The sequence below is a fragment of the Mizuhopecten yessoensis genome, unplaced genomic scaffold (assembly GCF_002113885.1).
Source record: "Mizuhopecten yessoensis strain PY_sf001 unplaced genomic scaffold, ASM211388v2 scaffold11101, whole genome shotgun sequence".
NCBI classification, from domain to species: Eukaryota; Metazoa; Mollusca; class Bivalvia; order Pectinida; family Pectinidae; genus Mizuhopecten; species Mizuhopecten yessoensis.
In genome coordinates this window covers 1-25,416 of record NW_018408880.1, presented here as the reverse complement: position 1 = coordinate 25,416, position 25,416 = coordinate 1, and the positions used below count along the sequence as shown (strand labels likewise).

General features: G+C 33.8%; 1 protein-coding gene across 1 annotated transcript; it reads left to right on the top strand.

Annotated features, from left to right (window-relative positions):
* Positions 1-2,256: 2,256 nt before the first annotated feature.
* On the top strand, positions 2,257-24,773 carry LOC110465770 (potassium channel subfamily T member 1-like; the record flags this gene model as incomplete). The annotated part of the gene is made up of 5 exons (XM_021521844.1): positions 2,257-2,365; positions 6,682-6,788; positions 16,037-16,119; positions 22,545-22,641; positions 24,690-24,773. Coding segments are annotated over exons 2-5 (347 nt in total), but the record flags the coding sequence as incomplete, so codon positions are not given.
* Between the last annotated feature and the right edge of the window lie 643 nt (positions 24,774-25,416).

The window sequence follows — 25,416 nt, the reverse complement described above, 5'->3', positions numbered from 1 at the left end:
TTTTTCAAAATTATTGAGAGACTTGTAAATTTATGGGTAGCAGTAATCCACTTGCTTATCCACAATTTAGTTTCGGCAAGTAAACATCCTTATAAATATTGTTCTGTAACAATATACACTGACTGATGCAAAATTGAAACTTGAACAAAATTCACACGTATTAAAAAGCATGCCAACCCTGGTCGATGTGCACACTTTACAAGATAACTTGCTTGAATATATATTGATCAATATACAAACTTAGACGATAAGTTCAAAGTTGAGTGAAATCCATGCCTAATTAATTAGCATACTGTACTCTGATTGGTCAATGGTTTTATGCCAAGTAACTTTGTTAGATAAGGCAAGGGTTGATATCTTATTCAACAACAAAGGCAAAGTTCAAAGATGTTCACAATCTGTGCATAATCTATTCAATGGTTTAAAATAATCAGGTATTGGTCAAAGGGGTAAATGCCAGTTTCAGTTTTTAATGTTCTATGAAATACATTGTATGGACAAAGGGAAGCAATTCCAAATTCCTATGCAAATTAATTATCCAAAGGTTTAAAATGATATATTCTAGAGGAAACTTGGTACCACTCTTCTGACAAACCTATAAAGATATACTGTACACACAAGAAGAATAACTTCACAGTGGTACACTTTTACATAAAACTTTGATTCATAACAAATTAACAGTAAATCCTTCTGTACAATATGATGGGAACTTCGTCTTTATTTTGTTCTCCATTCCAAAAATAATATATATATCTTTTGCCTTAGCTTTCAGTACTTTCAGTACTTTGATTTTTGTTATGGTAATCTTTCGAGAACTCGAAAGGACGGACTGCCCATAAAGATTTTTTTACAGTATTCCTGAATGTAGAATCCTGCAGCAGACATACTAGTTTATAAGCATTTAAAATATGGAATCGGGCATTGGTATTTTCGTTTCGTCGACACCACAAAGATTTCTTGTGCTTTCTGTGTTGCCTTTATAAGTGCTTTTACCAATGCACCTGCACTTGAAATGTCAGAAAATAATGACTTGTGAGGTCAACATTTGCAGCAATTTAAATCGATCAAATGCATTTTAAGTAAATCTATTCAGGAATAATTTATTCATACATGTACATATGTCAAAAACAAATGCACATTTTTGTAATTACTAAAGTATTGGTCACTAAATGAATCTGTAAAATATAATGAATCGCAGTTATTTATTAATGCCATAAATAAATTATATATTTTTTTTTTTTTGAAAAGCAAGTCTTTTTAATGTTTCTCTTATAGTTTCTTTATGACAAGCATGCATTTATTGTATTCGACGATAAAATGCATGATAATTATATATGTATATGACGACAATGTACTTATTTCATATTATCATGAATAAATTGATTCATTTCATTTTGTATTCGCGATACATTTACTTCACAATTCTTTCGACATCACATTATTGTTACTTATTGCGTTAAACGTATGTATGAGCTATTCCTACATGAATGTATTTAAAATATTCTTGATTTATGTGTTTCATTATTACAATAATACAATACACATAAATTTATAGGTATGACATATGTATACATAAATTCATCTCATTTGCATTTAACATCAGTTCTAGTGTGTCTTAATTTATTGTTATTAATATTATAATCATATTAATATATTGGTATTAATGTGTCAATTTGAACAATGGGAATATTGAGTTATCTAATGAATGTCTTTGTTTAAAATCTCATTATTGAAGTTGAACCTCCGGTTTCTGGTGACAGACGTCTACAATTGACCACTAGTGCAACTGTTTTGATTAAAGTCGAGACACAAATGCAAACATATTTTAGCTCTTTAGCTTTCTTACAAGGGAATGTCTCCAAAGGTTTCGAGTATAAAGGATGGCAGTGATAATGTTGTAAATACCTTTGTATTCATACGACAATGAAATTTATTTACACGCTAACAAAAATATTGTGTAATCTCATTACACAACATACTTGCCTTGTACCACGACTTACCTGGTTTACGCAACCCTTTGATGTGAATGGCTTCTATGATCTTCTGGATACTTCCTAGTAGTCAGTGAAGCGTGTCTTGTTAACTTGTATAACACCGCGCATGATGTCACATTCACCGAGACGCAATGGACTGTCAGAATGATAACATCTGAAACCTTATTAGCCTTAACGCTGACGTCCTGAGATCATAACCATGCTTTAAACGAAATGTGTTTTGCATAATTTAAAGGACGTTTTCCTATTGTTTCTCACTGGAATTTACCTGCAGGACGTGTAGATATATAAACTGTTAGACGTGGAACTGGTTTTGACAAGGGGGCCAACATTAAGACTCTTGCACATGTGCTAACGAGAGGATACCACAGGTAAACTATGTTCATTTAAATATAAATAGTATTAAAATATGTAAATACAAGTAGCTATTCTTTTGTGACATTTATTAATAACGATTGCAAACAAACTTGTATAAATTACCAAATCATTTGCTGTAATCCAAATTGAACATATATGTTTTTGTTAATTTTTTGACATTCGTAGGAAAAAACATACATTTGTTAGTGCACCTCGGGTCATTTAGTTAATTATGCAGCTGTGAATTTGCCCTTATGTAAGATTCGTGCATTTTGTTGAATTAAAACGATATTGAGCATGTGCATCGGCGCGTGTCGTCTGGAGAGAGCGTTGAGAAATGGAAAAACTGACTTGAATAAATAACAGTAACTTGTAACACAAGCTTACGGGGCAAGCCCTTCACAAGGGATTCAAAAAGAGACGCGACATAAGGGTTAGGACCGTTTGATTTTAGCCGGAAAGCTTGAATCAAAGTTGACTTGATATTTATTTTATTATATTTTATTACGTTCTCTTTAGGGACTAGACATTTTGACTTCTATGCCACTCGCGTCTGTGTAAACGTATGTTTTTATTATCAGCAACAGTGTAAATATCATAATTTACTTTGAATAAGGGAAATGCAATTATTGTAACAATTTGATTCAAACTACGTTTCGAAAAATGACAGTTTCGGAATTGATTTATATTGGAACTTGATACGGTTCAGTGCTTTCAAATTGTCAAAATCATTAAAAAAAGGTACCGTAATTGTCTGTATTTTCGTATGTTTCTTTATTTTACGAATTATTCCTATATTTTAGATTGTTTGATATACCGATTGATATGTTGTTATTTCCGTGTTGATAGTTATTCATTAAGGAAGCATTTGAATACACTAATTTGTATCATCGCACGTTAGTGCAAAACGTAATCGTTGTCTGGGACGAAGGTGGTTTGAAGTATCGTTAAACACGTTGATATCACTGTTGAACCCGCTCATGCCAGTTGTGGTGTTGTTCGTGAACAATTGTACAAATGTTTGTGTACCTTATACTCTGCCTTAAGGCAATATGGTGTTTATATATTCGTATGCAATTCTCTGTCACATTAACAACAATCAACATCTTCCATACGTTTGCTTAACGCTAATGATCTGTGGCCGTTACAAAGCGTTTAAATGACTCAATGTCACTCAATGTCTATTTCCAGCAATTTATGTCAGAGTTGATGGTCGACCCAGGCAACACAACACATGCGAGCATAATATCAACGCTCTACGGGATAGTGTATGCCTTCATTGTGCCAAGTGGCAAACGACATTATTAGGTATGTCGTCTTGGCAACGTTATTTGTAATTGACATAATACTGATAATGTTTATTTCCGTCAATTCAAAAATGCTATTGTTCTTTTCTAATTTGACACTGAAACATATAACTGTGTTTTATTTGTATCATTACCGTAGCAAGGATACCTACCGAAAGTAAAACCCATGTTATCAATAGTAAGCTAAAGTATCATTGATATTCTAGACGGCAAACATCGAGATATTTTGCGCCCGTTTTATGAAGCAATAACAAAACTGACGTATGACTATCGAGTTTAAACATATGATATGCACAGTACCTGCGTATCTTAAAGTAAATTAAAAAAACCCAGTAACTTTATTTTTATGACCGAACGGATGGATGAACGTGTCCATGTATTTGATGGACTGAAGAAACGATGTATAAATTAATAGATTGTGTAAGAGTATATAATAGATAAAGACCGACGCACGAATGAGTAATTGAAAATAACTGAATTAAGAATTTGTAATAAATAGGGAATGAATGGTGCCCGAATATAAAGTAGATAATGGATAGTGTACGAATGTATATGTGCAAATGTTTAATAAATAATCGATTAACGGTGTATGAATATAAAATAGATTCTTCAGAACTTATGAATGAATGTACATAATAGGTAGTTTAGATACATAAAACGTGTAATAAATAATATAATGAACGATATGCGAATGTATAATAGATAACGAATGCAAAATAGATACAAAATGTTTAAATAGATTACGAATGTTTAAAAGATAAGGAATGTATAAAGGATAACGAATGAATAATACGAAACGAATGTATAATGGTCAACAAATGTATGATAGATAACGAATTTATAATAAATAACGAATGTCTAATAGATAACGAATATTGAATTGATAACGAAAGAAGGTAACGAATATATCATAGATTACGAACGTATAATAGATTACGAATGTTATATAGACAACGGATGTTATATAGACAACGAATTAAGGATTGCATTTATATACAATTGGTAATAGATTTGTTAATAATATTCTACCATTGTAGTTCACCTGTGTTACACATACAAATATTATGTATTATGGATCAAATATAGACAGAATCAGCAGCACAATGTAATACTCGAGACATTAGTTGAGATTGTTTGTTAAGGGTGTTACGTCCACTCTATATCAAAAATGGAGAAGGTGTCCACAGTTAATACGTCATTCAAGTGCCACTTTAAAGTGTCATCTCACTGAAATTTCATAACCTGGAAACGCTAGCAAGACACTTCAGCTGATTACATTATTCTGACAACGGGTTTGGTACTTAAGGCGACACCAACGAAGAAAATTATAGACCTGTAGAAGAATAAAGAGGCGATAGTGATCGCGAGTATGGCGATGGGAACAGTAGATATGATGATAGTAGTATTAATGAACTCATTCATCCCTGAATTCATAATGAACTATTCCAGCCATTGAATTGGTAAAATTCAAATGTTTCTTCAGGGGTGAATGAGTTAAGGGTTATTACGCACCCCTACTGTGGCTACAGTAGTTTAAACCTATTTGGATTTCGACTCTTTTGGCACCTTGCAATTCCGTTGAGTTCAAAATTGACGAAACAGCAGTTTAATTATTTTTTCAGTATTCTGTATCAATAATGAATTTTTAAACAGCAGGTGCAATCACACGAGCGCGTCTTACATGTATCTTTCATTTTCGGTTTCTCCTATGTTCATGTATCCTTACCATTGAGCACAGGAGAAAATCTTCAAGTCACCAGGTCCCCACATGAGTCGCCTCATACAATATTTTGATAGGATATATTAAATGTGTCCTTTCTCCACACAGGTGTAACAGCAATTAGCAGACGCTTACATTTAAAGTCTAAGTACTGTATATCAATACTTAAATAATGGAATGAGTACAAATGAAAATCAACTTTACGACAGTGTGTATTTCATATATTATTTAAACAAGAAAGCTAAAATAATTTGCGAGAATACGTGTAGAATCGATTCATACATACAATGAATATTAGTCTTGCATGTTACGATATTATCTTCTCTTATTTGCATTTTAGATCTATGTATCACTGTACAACTGCCAAAAACCTGTAACTAATTGCTTTGCTTTGATCAATCATTTCGGAAAAGAAAACCCTACCTGGTCGACGGAAGTAAACTGGCCCAGTCGTGTTAAAATTATATCCAATACTTAGATAAGGAGAGGTTTCTCTCAATTACAATGTTTATGTATGACTAACATAAAGTCTTCTTCTTCTACTTCTTCTCTCAAAGTGCAGTCCACCTAGGGGAGTATCCCGTATTTCTAATTTCCAATTTTTGGCTGTCAGCCAAAATGGTAACAGTTTAGATTTAAAGAACGTGTGTGCTTTTCACAATATTTGCAAAACAGTATGGTTCCGTTTAAAAAAAAATCTGAATTCGTTTCCTTTTATTATTACATCGACATGATGGCCTTGATTCATTAATCCAATATGAAAATGAATGCAGATTTCAAAATATTCGTGTGACTAACATACTATCAAGCGAATATTGTCGTTTCTGGAGTAGATCAGGGAAGCTATTGTTAATATAAGTATCATTTCCTTGGAATGTACATAATACAACAATCTGTAATATATTCCAATAAATATTGTATACTCTTGTAATGATGAAAGGACTAGCATGGATACGAACATTTATGTTTCGCAGGAGTTTTCCATGGTTGATAAATAAATTACTCTATAAATATACTGACTCTTTCCAAAAACCAGTAGACACTGCTTCTGTTTAGTTATAAAAGTTTACTTTTAACAAAACGCAGATACATTTTGGGATAATAATGTTCGGAAGTGTATTAGTTTATTACCAATGGTTGTTGTCCAATGAAAAACGCCGTTTCATCACCAACGTTGTCAAATTAGGAGTGAAAAGCGTTAGCACATCTCCAAGTAACTCTTGAATTCATAAACCCTCGTGTTGAATTTTCCTGTTCGTTATCATTTAAGAGTTTCTTATTATTATTGTTGTTTTTATCTTAGTTTACAGCGAATCCTCTTTAAGCGATGGTGTACGAAACAGTTTGCGACGGCATCGATCTTGACTTTGTAGAGGAAACAGGAAGTGACGGAGAGGAAGAATGGCTTCAGTAAGTTGAAAACATTTATTTTTGAATACAGTTTAACGTCTTCGATACTCCAGGGGTTACGCTAACTTTCGCTCTCTGCAACCCTGGAATACATCATAGCAAAATTGAGGGTGCGCAGCTAGGTGTTTGATTGGTTTCAGGTCAAAATCCTGACCAATCGCCTGGCTGATACCCGACTTCAAAGTCAGTCTGATTTACCGTTACGCGACCGTGAGATTCTTTTGATGAACATCAAAGGATCCAACTAGTCTCCTCTTCTCATCCATACGATAGTGCCCAATGAGCCTTCAATTTCGCATATTCCATGGGTGCAGAGGGCGTAAGTGAGTGTAACCCCTAAAGTATTGAGGATGACAGTTTAATGACCTGAGGCTTTGGCTCACGTGAATTATTTTTATCCTTAACCATCTTTTGTTCAGCATTGAAGATTTGTTGTTATATTTACGAGCTAAACCACTAGTACTTTTGACCATAATCGGACAGGATGCTCTTAACTGATAGCAGATTATCGATAGTGCAATGGACGCGAGTCAACCAATACGGACCCAATAAGTGAAAAAGAGGTAGCTTAGAGAAAATTCTTCCTATAAAGGACCATTAATGCCATAGCTTCACCCCTTTCGTGTGTGGATTTTTCTATAGACAATATACTGCCCTAGCTACAATAGGCACATGAGACTATAAACAAGAAATAGCTTGCTTGGTATAGGAAATATATTGTGTTTGGTTTTTCCCGACACTGATGGCAAGTTCACTTTGAATGGAGGTTCACATATTCTATCACAGTTTACCCTTTCACCACTATGTAACCTTAGTAATTTCTACCATACATTGATCTGAATGAGTCAATTGTGGTCTACAGTGGTGAAAGGCTTAAGTATTTATTACTTCCAGGTCTGATATACTTTTGTTTAAATTCCTGTCTTTCTCTCGGAAAATGAAACATAAACTGACTTCCGGCCTTACAAGTCTATTCACACCTTTTAACCCCAAACACCGATATAATTGTATTTTGTCTTACTACATTTCAAACACTTAAAGTTTGATTGATAATTTATTCTTTTTCCTCCTATCCGAAACATATTTTATAATTATGTATTTTGTTGTTTTCACTAATTATCACATCAGTACACGTGTTCAAATATTTGACAGGAAACAATTTGATATTGGCCACATGAGGAGCGGGAAACATTGTTTTGAGTTTCGCATTCATTATTTTGTTTTGAAAGTCGGTGAATGTTCAATATAATCAAAAACAGCATTTTGTCAGTTGTTAAAATTACAATGACGTCAATTTGCGGTTATGTTTAGACTTGTATGTTTACATAATGTTTATTACAGCTACGAAACCAAAACAAATATTCTGTCCGCCTTTTTAAACTGACAACATAAAATTCAATATAATATACTATTCTTAACTTCAGACTGATGGCGTAAAGTATTACCTAAGTGTCGCCCTTGTTTTTTCAATGGATAAGTGGAGAAGAAAGAACGTTAGACCAAAGTTGGTTCCTAATTCTATGTTCCTAGTTGCTGGGGTCTGGTTTACATTTCCCTTTTTTTTCTTGATCTCGGAACTAGGAATCAAATGCCTGCTCTCATTGTAGTACTCATATCTTAAGTTTAGGCTAGATTAATTTATTGAAATGCAATTCGATTTTAATAGAAGACAAATACAGACATTCTATGAAAAAGGGAGATTGCATTTTCAAATATGTTTTTAACGTCATTGCTTGGTCATGAAAAGTGGAAAAATGCTTATGACATTATTTTTATAATAATTGAACAGATCATACATAGGTAAATAACTCTTTGTCGGTATCTTTGATAGTGCTAGTATACAAACTTAAAGACTTCTCGATTCTAAATTCTCGATTCTAAATTTAAGAATTGTCAACTCACGCTACGAGATACTTGTATCATGTGGCGAAATAAAGCGATAAAAACGATTTTTTAGATAAACAAACTATTTCAATTATCCTGATTCGTAATAAGGAAGTACGTCTTCACAAGTATATTTCATTTGCATAAGAGAGGTATAATATTACATGTCCCTTTAATCTGTCAACAAAAGAAACGCTGATCGTTCGAATGTATATTCTTTGCGAGGCCCACTTCCTGACCCGGCATTGAGATCACATATCAAAGAAGTGATGTAAATGTGTTTAACTTGATTTAGGGTGGCCACTTTTCTTTTGGCGTTGTTATAATATTGTATATTAAGTATTGGCAGCCCTAGGTTGTCATTTGTAAGTGTCTTGGTTGGAGTGTTACCGGGGTGATATATTACAGTCATACACTTGAACCCTCCTGTTGAAAACCCAAAATCCCCAGCTTTTATCATTCGAACTTTTCTATAACGGAAACCCATATTGATTTTTAATTTAAGTAGATTTTTCAGTTTGCTGTAATTTCTGTATTTAATAACAGCTTTTACAATTCAGCAAACTATTCTATAACTGGAACACATCTGGATTTTAATTGCATTAGGTTTTTCAATTTGCTGTTATATCATCAGGTATTTTGGTATGTTTTACGCTGTCGAGTACAATGTATGAATTTGTTTTTGGGTTAACAATTTTGTGAAACAATCTTTCTGTTTTGTTTTATCGTACATGAAGGTTGACAATTCACACATCATTGTATCAATAATATCATAAATTATTAACGTTTTTGATGCATATTTTTTTTTTTTTTTTATCTGTTCAGCCATTATGCATCAAATTGGCACAACCTTGTATATAAGCATAATAGATTTTCTGAAGTGACATTTCTACAAACACAAAACAATATAACAATACTTGGAGGCTGCTTCAAAAATATGAATTTTCAGGATAAGTGTGTCCTAACAGCAAAAAATGTATCCATAACCTACCCGAAAGGGACGTTTTAGTTAATGTGGAAAACAGTATACATTTGAACAATGTTTACTTTGTGATTTCATAGTTGTGAATATTAAGAAGGTTAAGAAACTAAAACTCGCGAAAAATAACGTTTTATCCTTACCTATCCCTTTAATTAGACCTAGCATAATTAGCTATTCTTCCTCCTAACCAAATTAGCAAGAGTCGATCACCGCAAGTTTTATCACCTGCTAACGACCATAGGCATGACGTCACAAATAGCCACTAATAAATTATACCAAGACAGTATGACGAAGCAATAGACCTCATTAGGCATTTCTGTGGTTTGTTTATCACAAGTCAAACAAGTGTAACAGACCACAAGTATTGATAGATTCTCTCTCATATTACCATTATTCTTTCTTCATGAGGACAGTATTCTCTCTATGTCAACATAATGTATGGAGAATTTGATGTATCAATAACTTACTTTCTTCTTGGACATGGTACATCAAGATGAGTCCTGCATAAAGTGCAGAATACACTGATGTTTCCGGAACAAAGTGTTTGTCTAAGGCATTTTCTAGGTGGAATATTGTGCATAGATACACATTGATGAATGCATTACACACATTGAGGCACTTCCTTAAATTACCTTAGTGTAAATAGGACGTTAAACAAAAGATAAATTGTGTCTTAGCATTTATTTGGGTATATCCTAAGTAGTTCCTGTTGGTGTCTTTTCATGTTTATAGTAACTTCTGATATTCACAAAAACACAAAATCAAGGAAACACAGGGTTTCTATAGATGGAAGTTAATGAAGACCATGGTCACGTTCTATGTTAGCCATCGTGATATCATGGGGGATATTCTACTTTCTGTTGTGAAATGAAAGCCGATGATTTTGATTATGCTTATAAGTGTACTTCGTTGTTTCGTTGTCACTTCCCCATTTCTCGTTTTGAAGACGTTACAATACGTGGATTTGACCTGGTATCCTACTCGTTAAGAAAACCAGGGCCCGTATGCATGAAATTATTCTTATGATCAAACTCATATTTAGTGCTCAAGCCTAGTTTTATGTTGCAGTGTTGAATTAATAAAAGTTCACAGTGTGCCAACGTTAGGACGGACCTACAACTGAATATCAATTTCATTGTTTAAACTTGATTTGTTTACGATGTCACGTGATAATAACGAGTAACAAGGAAGTGAGTTTTATCATAGGATGCATGTTTGAGAGTGAGAACGGTTATGTGAATACAGGCCTATTCCCTTTGAAGAGTTGTCAATGGTCTTCATTTTTATGTTTAATTTATTCATAGTTTGCCCTAATGTTATCGATTTTGAGTTGGAAGTAAAGTTTTGTTTACGTTGTTTTTTCCTTTTCCTTTTTCTAAGTAGTATGTATCCCCCCCCCCCCTGTATTTATTGTTCATATTGTGTTATATTTTGGAATCGATGCCAATAGTTATTTCGAACTGTTGATTGCATTTTGTCGTCAATATAACGGTCTTGTAAGTGAAAGTGAAGTTCACATTGTAGATAGCTCAGACTGGTGTCGGTGGGTGTTTATATACTGTACACTGGTTGCTCGTACCGGATGGCGTCAAGGACTTGTTTATGGGAATATTTAGATAAGGTTTCAAGATTTACAATGAATCATCAACGTTAGGACATCTTCACCAAAAATAAATACAATCTGTGCAGTGATTGACGCGAACAGACCCGGTTAATAACATGCACCTTGTAACTCTTAAAAGTATAATATTTATAATAAACACACATATATATGCAATGTTATTTAAATGAAGACGATGTTTGCATGGTATATATATATGCGGAAGAGTTAGCAATGAGTTAAGCTTACCATACAACTAACCAAAAGCGTTCATTATAAAAACGTGAGCTGGCATCTTTATTATATAAAATAAGGTCAGGATCAAGATAACACAATATGACATTTGATCTGAAACCAGAACAAGTTGCATTGAAAAATGAAATTAAAAATCAAGTTCAATAGTATCAAATCAATTCCGTCAACGCTGAACAGCTTTGTCTCGTCAGGTCGCATTATTAATACATTGCAGATGGGGTAAAATTACTCTTTTAATGTTGTGACGTAATAATGAAAGATCCGAACGGATATTTCTTCATTCCGAATGTGCTGGCTATATGAGGACTTATGATGCCAACTACCTGTGAAACGTTTGTATTTTATTTCAGTATTATTCATAGAAATATTGATTTCAAGATAAACAATGCGTTAAAGTACAAAAAGTATGAGGAGCAGCATTATATATAAAGAAAAAAGTAAAGGCCATTACAAAAACATACAGGCCGCGATTGTCGTTAACTTGAGTTTGTCTTTTCGTTACATCTTTGAACAATTAAGTTTGAGTTTAGTATGAGGCAAATTCAAAGTTCATAAAAAAATTAAGTATTTGAAATGTACTTTAGGAAAATCAAGTCAGCATTTTGAACTTATAAGTTTTCACTCAACTCAAGGTTTTAGCAAAATTCAAGTGAACTTTTCAACTATATATAGTTTTACACTGTACATTTGAAAGAAATTTGAAATAGGGTTTGAAAAAAGAAGGCGTGATAATTTTGTTATTATGAGAACTACCTCGATTTCTAATATACACACTTTAAACATGTTTTCATTCTAAATTTGAAGTAATCAACACATTTAGTCCTAAACTGTGGAGTATTAGTATTTCTTGTCAGGCCAGAGAGGTTTCATAACATACTATAAACCAAAAAATCAACTGTAAAACTTTTGCAAATGAAGAAATGGAGAAAACAGATCCCTTCGACTTCTTCTTTTTTTTCAGTCAAGAATATCGTTTATCGTTTATAATATATCATTTTCGTTTATATATCATACATAAGTATATATTATACCTAAGGCTATGATGATGAAAAAAGCATTTTGATAAATATACGCGGCAATAATTCTCCCTGTGTCTGAGAATCAATGGGAATTATGTATGATGACAAGTGCAAAGGATGGTCAAGGAAATGCCAAACTTGCCGGAGAAGATAATTTATCTGCTATTTAATGTGTTGTGAGAAATGATATCCTCCGTTTTGCTTTGGTGTCTCACGGTTTTTATTGTCTTTTTGAATCGACATTGAATCCAATGCTGTTCTTATGCATTGATATTGCGGTATATATATTTTTTATAATTTTTATTTTTTGAAAAATACAAACTATCTTGCAACTTACTATTTTGCTTGGACAAGATAGACTCGTGTTTATTTCTGTTTCCCATAATAAATTGTTGAATTTATTTTTGAAGTTTATGCATTATTTTTTCAGATAAAGATACCATGTGGATTTTGTCTTTAAGTATCTTGCAAAAATAAAACCCCAAAAATAAAACCAGACAAACAACCTGTGTTCAAATTTTCAAGGAAATGGGAAGCACACATATATTCAATCCTGGTCTTAGTTTAAGATAAAGGCATGATACTTTTATAAAACATTTTATTTGCTGTATATTTTTTTGTATTATATAATATTCTTCATTATACCATTTTGTCCTGTTTTATATATTTTAATACACTATTTTATCCTTTTTTCCTAGTTCATTAACGATGTGGGATATTGTTTTGTATTTCAATACATTTTTTTTTTTTGTCCTTATGCATTTTAATATACCTTTGTTGTCCTTATGCGTAAACACAGCGGTACTTTGTAGTATTGTGCTATAATTTCTGAAACATGTATGCAATGTTTAAGGAAAGAGATACTCACAATACACTCACTTCTGAAACACGTTAACGTTCGCTTGGTGTTCTCACGGCCTCGCAACATCTAAGGTCATTTAAAGACGTAAGGCACTTCTGAAAAGACAAAAGAGGTAGGATAAAAAGAAAACCGAGAGTTTACAAGCGCTGCTATGGGGTAGCATTTATATTTAGGTTTCTGCAATGTCCCCTTAACAACAAAAGACACAGAAGAACAACCACCCATACATCTTACAAAAACATGTTTTTGGATATTTGTTTGTTTGTGCCTAAACGTCGTAGCGACAGCTACATGTAGTGTCGTATGGGGACGGGTGCCTAAGGTACATCACAATTAAAGAATATAGGCCGAGTAAGTGAGAAAAGTGGACAAAATAAAGGACACTGATGTCTTCAATATCCTTTAAGCAAATTAAACAGAAAAAAATCTCCAATTCTGCAATGGGGAGGGGGGCGTGAGTCTGATCTAACGATAACATTCAGTTAGATACATCAGACTAATTCTTTTTCCAGAATCTTTTAAGGTAAGGTAACAAAACGAAAGAAACCCCTTTGTAATACAGAGGACTGATGATAGCAGAAAGGAAAAAGCATTCTACAATAAAGACGTTACAAGTTACATGTGAAGAAAATGCACCATGTTTGCAAAGGAATTTAAGATAAAATAAAATATGTCTGCACACGATGCCGTAAGCTTATACATCTTCTTGCCATTTGGAGTCACACTCCGATGCACAATCTTGTTAATGTACATTTTAATTAAATGTTAATATTCAGGTGTGTAACGCCCTTACTACACAGCGGATAGGAGTGCAATTATGCATGTGCAAAAACCTTGTATGAATAATATGGGATCATTTTGAAAATGAAATCGTTTCAGTATATTTGTTTCTTTTTTTCTATTTATTTGACGATTTTCGCCTTTTAATACATTGGCCGGCGAAAAGAATATGGAATAATGCATGGTGAAGGGCGCCATGTGTGGTTCAGGAAACAACTCATGCTCTTTGAGAGGCTCATGATGTTTTTTCTTTTGATTTGTATCTTCTTGATTATTTCTGTCGAATTTTATTGCCTTTTTTCGTTTTTTTTTTCTACAACGATGAAGATGTGGTATATATGTGTGTGTATATATATATATATATACCGTTTTTCTTTTCTACTTTTACATTCTTCTCACAAAAAGTTTGAAACTCATGTTGAAATATTAATCTGTTAATTCTTTCAACATTGTATGAATACTTTCTGTGTTATGTTGATGTATAACTATTCAAAAAATACTACGCTGTTCCTTGAACAATACCAGGGGAAAAAAACGTAAAGATACTCTATTTGACATATTAAATGTTATATAAATTGTAACGTTACCCCTGACCTACAAATCATTATATAATATATGACGTCAGACTCGGTGATAACTTACTACTATATTGTGACGTCGTACTGCATGACTTACAATGTGTAACGTCACGTTATGTGACTTACTTACTTCCATATTACAACATGTGACCTACTTACACTACTACATAATGTGTGACGTCAAACTCGGTCATCAAATTATAGTTGGATAAGGTGTTTGGTCACACTGTTACCAACTTTCTTCTTTTTAACATGTAAAGTTACATTTTATGACTTACTTACCATTGCATAAAGAGTAACGTCACATTCCATGACCTACCTACTATAAACTCTCCTTTTTGTATATTACTTGTGACCTTAACACTTTGACCTACTTCTGTTTAACTCTTGACCTTTACACCTTGACTTACTTGTCTACTCTACATAGTATGGAATCACACATTTGGCCCACATTACTTATTAATTTATTATACATGGCTTCACGCTTCTTGATCATTAAACAACTCCATAACTAGTTATGTCACTGTCCTTGACATACATTTTGCTTTGCAGCATGTGCAATAGCATGTCAACTTATCCTAATTATACAAATTATGTATTCACACCTGACGTCGTTTGATATGTAACACACTGTACGTTCAGCGATACGTAGCGCGTTATGTTTATATGACGGAGATGGTGTTACTTTCATCTCGTACCATCACTTTAACTGTGTTGTGCCATTTTAAGATGTACATGTAATAAACCTTTTTATCGGTAAAAAGCACTTACCTGGAACTCATAGATACTGAACCGATCGTAACGCTTGAGATACTTTACGAGATTATTTCTTTTGTGTTTATACTGATTGACTGGAATTGGAAAGTCTTTGTATGTGTGTATACTTATATATATATATATAAATGTGTGTGTATACATTATATGAGTTGAAACGAGAAGGAAGCGAGGACGGTCAGATATATTATACATACTCATGCACAACTAACAATGGGTGACAAGGAGAAGAGAAATGTCCAATTTCAAGAACCGAAATTCGAGGATTTAATAAGTTTTTCGGAGGAAAACTCGTTGGAAACGCCGAACTATTTAAACAGGAATGTTATACTTCTTAATATATTATGTGATAAAGGATAACACCAAACTAGGAGGGATGCATGTCTTCCACTAGGCTATTCCTGTTTATCTTTTTACTCTGGCGTTCAAAATGCCAGATCTTTTAATGCATTTTTCTCTCTCATTATACAGATGTGATTAGTTGGTTTTATTATATATTTTATTTTAATTACAGTTCTACTCGAGTGAAGTACTTTACCAACGAACTGTCCTTTAGGGGCCGTCTCAAAAGATTATTTTTACGACAACCAACAACACGTAAGTAAACAAGATGCCCTGTGTGTCTCCAAATTATTTTCATAAGTATTTAAAAAGAAAAACAATTCCTTACCATTTACGACAACATTCAATTTTTATTAGCTCACCTGCCCGAAGGGCAAGTGAGCTTATGCCGTACCGCGGCGTCCGTCGTCCGTCGTCCGTCCGTCGTCCGGCGTCAACTTTTCCCTTTAAAAGCCTATATCTCCTGAACGACTGATTTGATTTTAACTAAATTTGATATGAAGCATCCTTGGAACCAGGGGCTTAATGGATTTATATAATAAGGGTATGGGTTTAGTTAGGGTCCAAAAAGGGGAAAATTTATAAAAAAATAAAAAAAATACTTCTCCATTTCCAGAAATGCTAAAACCAAATACTACTCATAGTTGTAAAGGCCTTTTGGTGGTTTATACAAAATGTGTTTTTCATGTCTCCTAGCCCGCCCCCCCCCCCCTCGTTTGTTCCTGGGGTATGGTTTATATAGGAAATAAACATAATATGCCATATCTTCCATTATTTAAAACGGTAGTTGTTCACATTTGACAAAAATACTTTTTTTGAGTCTGACCCCCAAGGGGGCTGAGTAAGGGGCCGAAAAGGGGAGGGGGAATTTCAAACATCTTGTTCTTTAGTTATTAAAATGCTAGGATCAAATACTACCCATAGCTGTAATGGCATTTGGGTGGTTTATAAAACTTGTGGTTTTTATGTCTCCCAGGGCCCCCGTTTGCCCCTGAGGAGGGGGTAAACTTTAGTATAGTTTATATAGGAAATAGATATATTAGACCATATCTTCCAATGTTTTCAAAATAATTTGTTCATATTTGGGAGAAATACTTATTAGGGGAGGAAGGTCTGCTGGTATACATTTTGTGACACTGACCCCCTAGGGGGATGGGTTTGGGGTGTAAAAAGAGGCGAATTGCAAAAATCTTCTTCTGCAGTTCCATGAATGCTAGTATCAAATACTACTCAAAGTTGTAAAGGCCTTCGAGTGGTTTATATACTTTGTGATTTTCATGTGCCCCGGGTCCCTTGGTTTGCCTTTGGGGAGGGGGTAAAGTTTGGTATTGTTTATATAGGAAAGAAATATAATAAGCAAGATCTTCCATATTTGAATTCAATAAAGAAATCCAATAAGTGCGCACCACTATTGTGAATTAATGAGGATGTTATGAAAAAAAGAAGAAACGATCGTGCCGTGGAATAGGGTCTTCAGGCACCTGTGTGCGAGATGCATGCGTGTAGTGAGTGTGTGTGTGTGTTTGGGGAGCTGGCGTATATTTGTGTCCCAAATTCAGTCGCCTCTTACGATCATGCAATGGGTGCAGCAGGTACAATTCTTACGCCCTATCTGCAGGGTATGATAGAATAAAGTCCAATTTCTCACACTGGTACAAACTGCAAAACTTCGCATATCTACATGTTGTCTTATAATCAATAGACATAATCCAAAAATAATATACCGACACAGTACAACAAAAATATACACATTACCTCCCCAGTCACTTTAACGTTTGTATTGAAATCTTCATCAGTTACTGAGCTTTCTCTTTATATCTTTAACATTTGTTATTGAGCATTGAGGAGCAAAATTTAAAAGACAATTCGACAAATGAACAGCCATCACATACTTTTTTTATCTTCAACCCAACTAATGTGCTAGTTATAGTAACAACCTTAATTCTTTATGAATTATAAAGGCTCCATAGTAACGCTTCCAAGTTCTTACCCTACATGTCTGAAGTGGTTACAAATTGGCATTACAGAGCAAATGTAAATATTGTGCCATGATTGCTTAAATAACCAGGTGACCGATACAGGCCCCCTGGGCCTCTTGTATATATAGAGAGTGTTTCACATACATTTTTCAATTGAAAGAGAACAAAAGGAATGCAAAAAGATAGGTTATTGAAAAAACACTATAAAATAAATAAATAAATGCTCTTACATAGAATTCGAAAAACAACCAATCTGTCACACCATTAATGTAATCTTTCGATATACAAACGCTATTTATATCCGCTTTTCTCTGGTGACATAGGCTCAATTTGTATCTGTGTATGAAAATAGCAATGCTATAGTACAGCTTACCCCTTTTCTAGATAAGATATTCATATGTATCAAACCTTAATGAAGTTATTTCATGACTCTCAGTCTTTATTTTCTGTTTGGTAGAATTAAACAAGAAGAAAATTATTATGTTAAAGTTTCGGTGGGAACCTGATTGTAAACGACTTAAAAAAAAATGTGTCATATTGTTTAAGTGTTTATCAACCTTTCAAATTTTCAAATGCTCTATATTTTCTAAGTTTCATTATCACAAAATAGATTTAAATTTAAAAGAAATGAGCGAAAGCAAATGAGGGATTTACAAATGATCTTGCTATAATTTATTTTCCAAATATTTCAGTAGTATTAATAGAAATATTTGCATATCAATTGCAGTGAAATACTTTCAAAATTTAACTCATATTGATATTTAATTGATTTATTATAGACTATTAATAATGGAATGTGAATAAATCTATTGAATATATAATGTTATGGAATAACATCTTCCAAGGAAACTAGAAGTGATGTATATATAATTAAATGTTATAAATCTGTCTCGTTAGCATTTTGTCTTGAACCGTCGATCAATGCATGTGTCAAATGTGCTTCAGACGATTCGTTTCCTTATATTGTTTATCGCTCCAGCATTTCATTTGTTCCATGAACGCTTTATTCTGACATAAAGCTGTGCTAAGCAAGATAACTTATCAGCTTGTGTTTTCGGTAATGTGTTTAAGCTATTATCATATTATTATTTAGGTGTGACATGTAGACCTGATTGTACCTTGTCCGACTATTTAACCGTGTACATATATATGTAAATTAATCTGCATGTCAGGTGTATTATATATGTGGATGCACGGTCATGACTGTCACAGGAAATGTCACACCGGGGCCGATTAGCCTTTCGAGTCACGTCTATGTTTCAAAGTCATGTTATCTTTAGAAGGAAACAATTACAATTAAAGAATTTCTGCCAAAGCATCGGGTACTCTTATAAAAGTAATATTGTCAACAATTGATGCCTATATACTAGTATGGCTCTGAATAACTTAAAGTTTCCGGGAATGATTGTGTATCACTTATCATACACTGTCTACACAGCAGCTATCGAGTAAATTATAGCAGGCTTGACTATGATAATCTGATTCATAGTACGCGATACATGATATTTATACTTCCCTCTTATAACGCTCAAACGTCTGTTTATTTGCGAGAAGGTTCTGTGTATCAGGTTGTTCTGTGTAACAGGTTGTTGTTCTGTGTAACAGGTTGTTCTGTGTATCAGGTTGTTAACAGGTTGTTCTGTGTATCAGGTTGTTCTGTGTATCAGGTTGTTCTGGACTATTTTGTTCTGTTGAACGTGAGGTTCCTACGTTAACATTTTAATGAGAGAAATCCTGATTTTTACTGAGTGAAATTTAACGGACATTATGAGGACAAAATATCAAACAATGGGTCTTCGGTGAATGCCGGGGTGAAATACATGTTCATCGCGTCTAAAACACTCTGTGACCGATATGCGATCCCATATTTGACTTAAGATATCATAATAAATGCCACAAGCGCCGCAGAAAACGCTTACCTCGTAGATCACCTGAGTTTCGCCTTAATACTTTAACGGGCATTCTTGATGTTAATGTATTTTTCTCAGTTTATTTTACTGTCTTTTTGTATCGATTTTGATATGATATTACACCTTAAACACATATTAACATTATTTGATTAAAAACAATTATGTCGTTTTCCCGATATATACTATTCACTCTTGTTTGCCCTTATGGAAGCGCTGAGCGGTTAATGTTCTTTTATATTTAGACAAATTCTGTGTTAAAACCTTTTTTACCTTTTCATCAAAACGTGTTTGTTGTATGTTATCGGACTGTTCATGTTATATGCAGCTGTATTTTTATATATTCATATTGTAAAAAAAAAAATGATATTGTTAGGTGAGAAATTCATCGACTTCAAATCTGGTCATTCATAATATATTTCTAGGTGATATTTTGTTGATGACAAGAAACATCGTGACGTATTCCAAATGAGGTGCTGGGTGCGCTTGTCCTTTATCAGTGTTCGTCAGGTCGGTTTTGCTGTTGCTTTACTATGTCTTTTCTCATATGTATATATTAATCTTTTTTAACAATGCTGGCGTTAGCATCAAATATTCACAAGACAGTTTCTGTTAGTTTGGTTGCTGATGACGTCAGTAAGGTCTGTGTGACGTTCTTGCAGCTCGTGATATTAATTTCTTCACTCCCATGTTCCTTGATGACACGTCCCTAGACTTCCTGTTTGGTGTTTACCTTTCTGACCTTGCCGTGTTTTATTATCTTGATGGACTTCCTTCCTATAATTTCCTTAATTCGTTTTCAGTGTCAATCTTGTCTATATACCTCTGTACGCCGAGACACGTTTTAAAGTGCTATAATTTGTATTTTGTCCTTGAGAAGCAATTGAATATGTCTGATGATGTGTCTTGGTTAATTAATGATGACGATGTATGATTTTTGAAAACTCGCATCAGGATTTCCCGATCGCTTTTTCATGTTATTACAATATCAAGTTATGATTTCTTATGGTCAATACCTATTATACTGTTACATCGGGCATACGTTCATTTCTATCATTATTAAGTGTCGCTGTGGTATGTCAAGTAACTCCGCCAATGACTTATAAGGGGCCATATAAGAGTCACACTGTTTGTTTGAAGGATCGATTGTTATTGGAATATTCATTGAGTAGGTTTTTATCTACAGTCATAAATTTCATAGATACTTCCCCTATGCAAAGAACAAGCACCCTGTCTGTTTTTGGGTCACTGGGACTCGTGCATTTGATAGCATTTCAAGCCAAAACTCATGCATAATCTCCTAGTTGTAAAAACTAAGAACCAATTATTTTATTCATTTTAAGATTAGAAGTTTACGCGCGCTCTCCTCCACGTACTTCAATATTTCACTGATCCTGAATGTTTTTGCTATTACCAACGCAGAAATTAAAGAGTCATATGTTAGATTAGGATATTATGAAAATGATAAATATGGGGTTGACAGGCCTTTTTGAGAAGAATTAATATGTACATATCTGATGAATTAATGTAACACTGTGCACTTTATCTGTGCAGTCTTCACATCTATAAAACATCTTGATGTTAAAAAAATTTCAAAGACAAAAAAACATCGGGCAATGCTAAAGGGAACATTTACCTCAAAATGTTGACATGACTTGTTTCCTTTTATATCTGTTAAAATAATAAATATAATTAATGGATTTAGTGCCCACATTACACTCAACTGTACCTATTATCTATAAATAACCGTGCTGTATGTTTCCGTTAAATATATTATAAGTATTGCTAGCTTAGCGGCATGTTCATGGTGATATCATTATACATAATATATTTATGTTAAACGGTCATTAAGCTGACTAGCCTTTCGGCAGGTGTTAATTTCTATAATACGAATAATTATGTGTTGAGAAACAGGTTTTTGTACAAATAGCATGTCATTGAAATGTCGGCAGGTATTTATTATTGTCCCAGTTTAGTGTATAAACGAGTTAATGGTCTTCTGGGAAAATGCAGACACATATTATGACGGCGTCCTCCACATGTAAATTAGCATGCAGATGTTTGATTTTACTGTTTAATTTTTCCGGCGGGTTTTGTTTTTTTGTATTCATTTCTTTTGACCTTGACGTTAAGGATCATCTGGATTCATTTTTTTTTATTTGTAAGCCAACGATCTAACTGAATGTTGTTTCAGATACTATAGTGATTTTTATGATACAGTTCGACAGGAATCAGAGATATGAGGGCATTTCGCTAATTACAGTCGGTCGGATTTTTGAAATTTATTTTTGATAACATTTGCGTTACGACTGAATAGTAATATTTTAGTTTACGAAAGAAACATAATAGGTACAGATAATACATGTTCGCCCGAGTGAAACTCGATAAATCAAGGGGAAACAAAGATTCGTGTTTCCCTACAGTAAAGCAAAACTATTTAATTTTTGCCGAAAATATCAAAAAACAAAATCACAATAGTGAAGATGATAAGGCTGACGCGCCATTGTTGTCGTTTGTTTCCTTTATTCGGAACTAAGTTGCGGTCGCACTCTATTGGATTTGTCTAGAGAGGCTCTGAATAAGGGAAACATGATTAGGGAAACTGGGGGGCATGATGGCGACATGATGTTTTATTGTCCTGTCATGTGACCAGTATCACCCAATCGGACACGCTGTTATAAAGATGAGTTAAATGATATAAATATATAAGTGCAGTAGTCTACATCACGTGATACTTGGTTGATAACTAGTTTTGTGGTTACAAAAGGCCTGTAATGGATCTTTTTTGTTTCAGGACTCGGAAGCCGTATTGTTTACCTTGTGTTGAAGGTCTTTCTGTGCCTACTTTACGTCATAAGAGTGGAGTTAGATGATTATATGAGCTATCGGTGGTAAGTAATCCTATTCTAAAGTATTGGATGGTTAGCAAGATTCCGTTGACAATTCAATTATTTTGCTCTCATTTCATTTTAAAGGTTCCCCATATTCCTTAGTTATGCATTTCAAATTTTGGAACTGATAGGAAAACCAAGACGGCCTACAGGCGGCCATCTTGTATTTTGAGAGTTAAAGTGTGTAAGCGCAATATCTCAGAAAGTACAAGAGATATATTTCTCAAATTTCACATCGAATTTTGAGACAGAACGGCTGACAGGTGGCAATCTTGAATTTTGAGAGTTTAAGTTTGTTATCACTATTTTATATGTATGTACCCCCTCCCCTTAAATACTCGTGGGCCTAATGAGAATTCATTCGTCATTGACAGCCTCTCTAAGTATGTAAGAATTACAATTGTAATTCCTGTTTAGGATTTCTAGCATGGACTGGGTAAAAGTAACTGTAAGGAAGACGAATAGCAAAAAAGGTAGAAGACCATATTTTGCAGATCTGATGAAGAACTTTTGATGATGGGCGCCAAGATCCTTAAAGGATCTCTTGTCAAATAATATAATCGTGTTAGTATGAGAAGTCCTTATTTAAGTGATATGTTTTCATATGTTCAGTATTTCGCATTCAGGTATATATAGCAGGTGTCTTCGATCAGATAACTGCATTCTGTGTCACAGTCTAGTAGTTAGCGAATATATCACTGAAACAGCTTATGGATCTGACCTACATACATGTACCACGCGCAAACATATGTGAAACGAGTCCGTCTGCCCACACGGGTGTGTTAATATGTAAGTGTCTTACATTTATACATATATATGTGTCACGTATGTCAAACATTTATGAAAAATTTGATCCAAGGACGAACCTATTTAAAGTTCATTTTGCCGATGCAGAAATTTACATATAGACCAAATTTCACTGCACCGTACGGCCATTTTTCCTATCTATGAAACATTGGTGGTGTTATGGATCAAGTGTGAATGTTCTGAAATTGTCAATTTCCCTGGATCGATTTTTCGCGGCTTTCAAGTATATCAGCTATCGAGCTCTAGTAAATTCCTGATAATCTTTTTGAGCTATTATTTTTCACATCAAGAAAAAAACCACATACACTGTACACGACGCAATGGTTTCGCAACAATTATCGAAATCAACCGACTTAATCAGATACTGAGATGTTCTTGTTCAATTTCTTGTCAACATCGCGACATGACTTCAACTTTTGATCTTTCCCTGTCTACATGATTAAAGACTATTAACAAAATGTACCTACATACTTTTCAAGATTTGGCCTGAGAAATGATTACGAGTGAAACGTGCTGTACAGTAAACGCTAAACCTGTATGCACATTTAATGGGAGGTCCATAATATAATGTCTTTCCGTTTGTTAAGATTGTGATTGAGTTCCTGGTATTTTTTTTTTGAATTCACTCTGCCAACACAATTTGTTCTGAAGAGTTGATACTGTGGTACATGTTGTTCCTTTCTATTTTATTACTGACTTATTTTTTTAAAGATCAAATTTAATATTTGAGGATTGAAATGCATTTTAATTTTTCTTTTAATTGAGGATGAATCTCAGTTCCATTCAAACAAATTCCATTCGGCGTGGATACATTTAATTCCTTAAATATACGTTAGAAAAAAATTAATTCTGTTTTACCTTTTTGTGCAGTTCCTTTTGAATCATGACATATTTAAAAAAAAATGTTACTATCACATGGAGGAGCAATCATTTTTGCGGTAACAAACAAAGCCGTGTTTTCTTTGGTGATAAACAAACATCAATCGGAAATAATTTGGGAATTTCCGTCACATTTTGAATTTGACGCCACGACATAATTGGTCCCCGATTATCATTAAAGTATGACGGAAAGACCCGAACAGTTTACGATTATCTATGGACTTGTACAACGTTAATAGAAAAAAATTCATTCACCATACTTTAAAGAAATTTAATAGGAAACCAAACCCTTGATATTTATATATTGTTATGGTCAATATTTCATTTATATGCTGATCATTTACTCTGAACGTATTTTATAGCTATGGCTACAGCTGTGCGGAAACAAATATCACACTTCCGGTCGACAACGACAAGATGGTGTTCTCATCGAACGCCATCAACTGGTAAGGTTCCTAGAAGGATGTTGCATGTATGTACCAATGCACTGGAATCGTTGAATGGAAGCCAAATATAGGGTCACGATGTAAATAATGTTTACTTAAATGCAATAGCACTTGCATGTTGATTGAATGAAATTCTAATAACATAAGCTGTTAGTGTGAAGTGTAGTCGGCCAGGTGACCTTATACCTATTCACGTCCGATCGGAGTATCGAACCTCGGCCGCCTTGGTAAAAGTCAAGTGCGCTATCCACTGCACCACATGACCATCCAGTATTTTTTTTTATAATTACTGGGTTTACGATGAACGGAAGCACCCCATTTAAATGCTTATTTATAAATCCAGAAAACTTAACAAAGTTAACATTTTATTGCACTGTATAGTCATTTCGTCTACTTTTGGATTCAACACAGGAACTAAACGTCATGGAATGAAAAAATCCATGTCTAAAGTGTTCCGAATGTGTAAGAAGGTTTTCGGCATATGATCGATATGCTTTTAAGTTAAATTATATATATATTGTGTATAACTATGGGCAAGTCTGCGACCGATGTCCCATCGTTTTCAATAGATATGCAACTGTCTATGATATGTTTGTAATTATACATGTTCGTATTAGTCTTGGTTCGATGTTCTTTGTTCCCT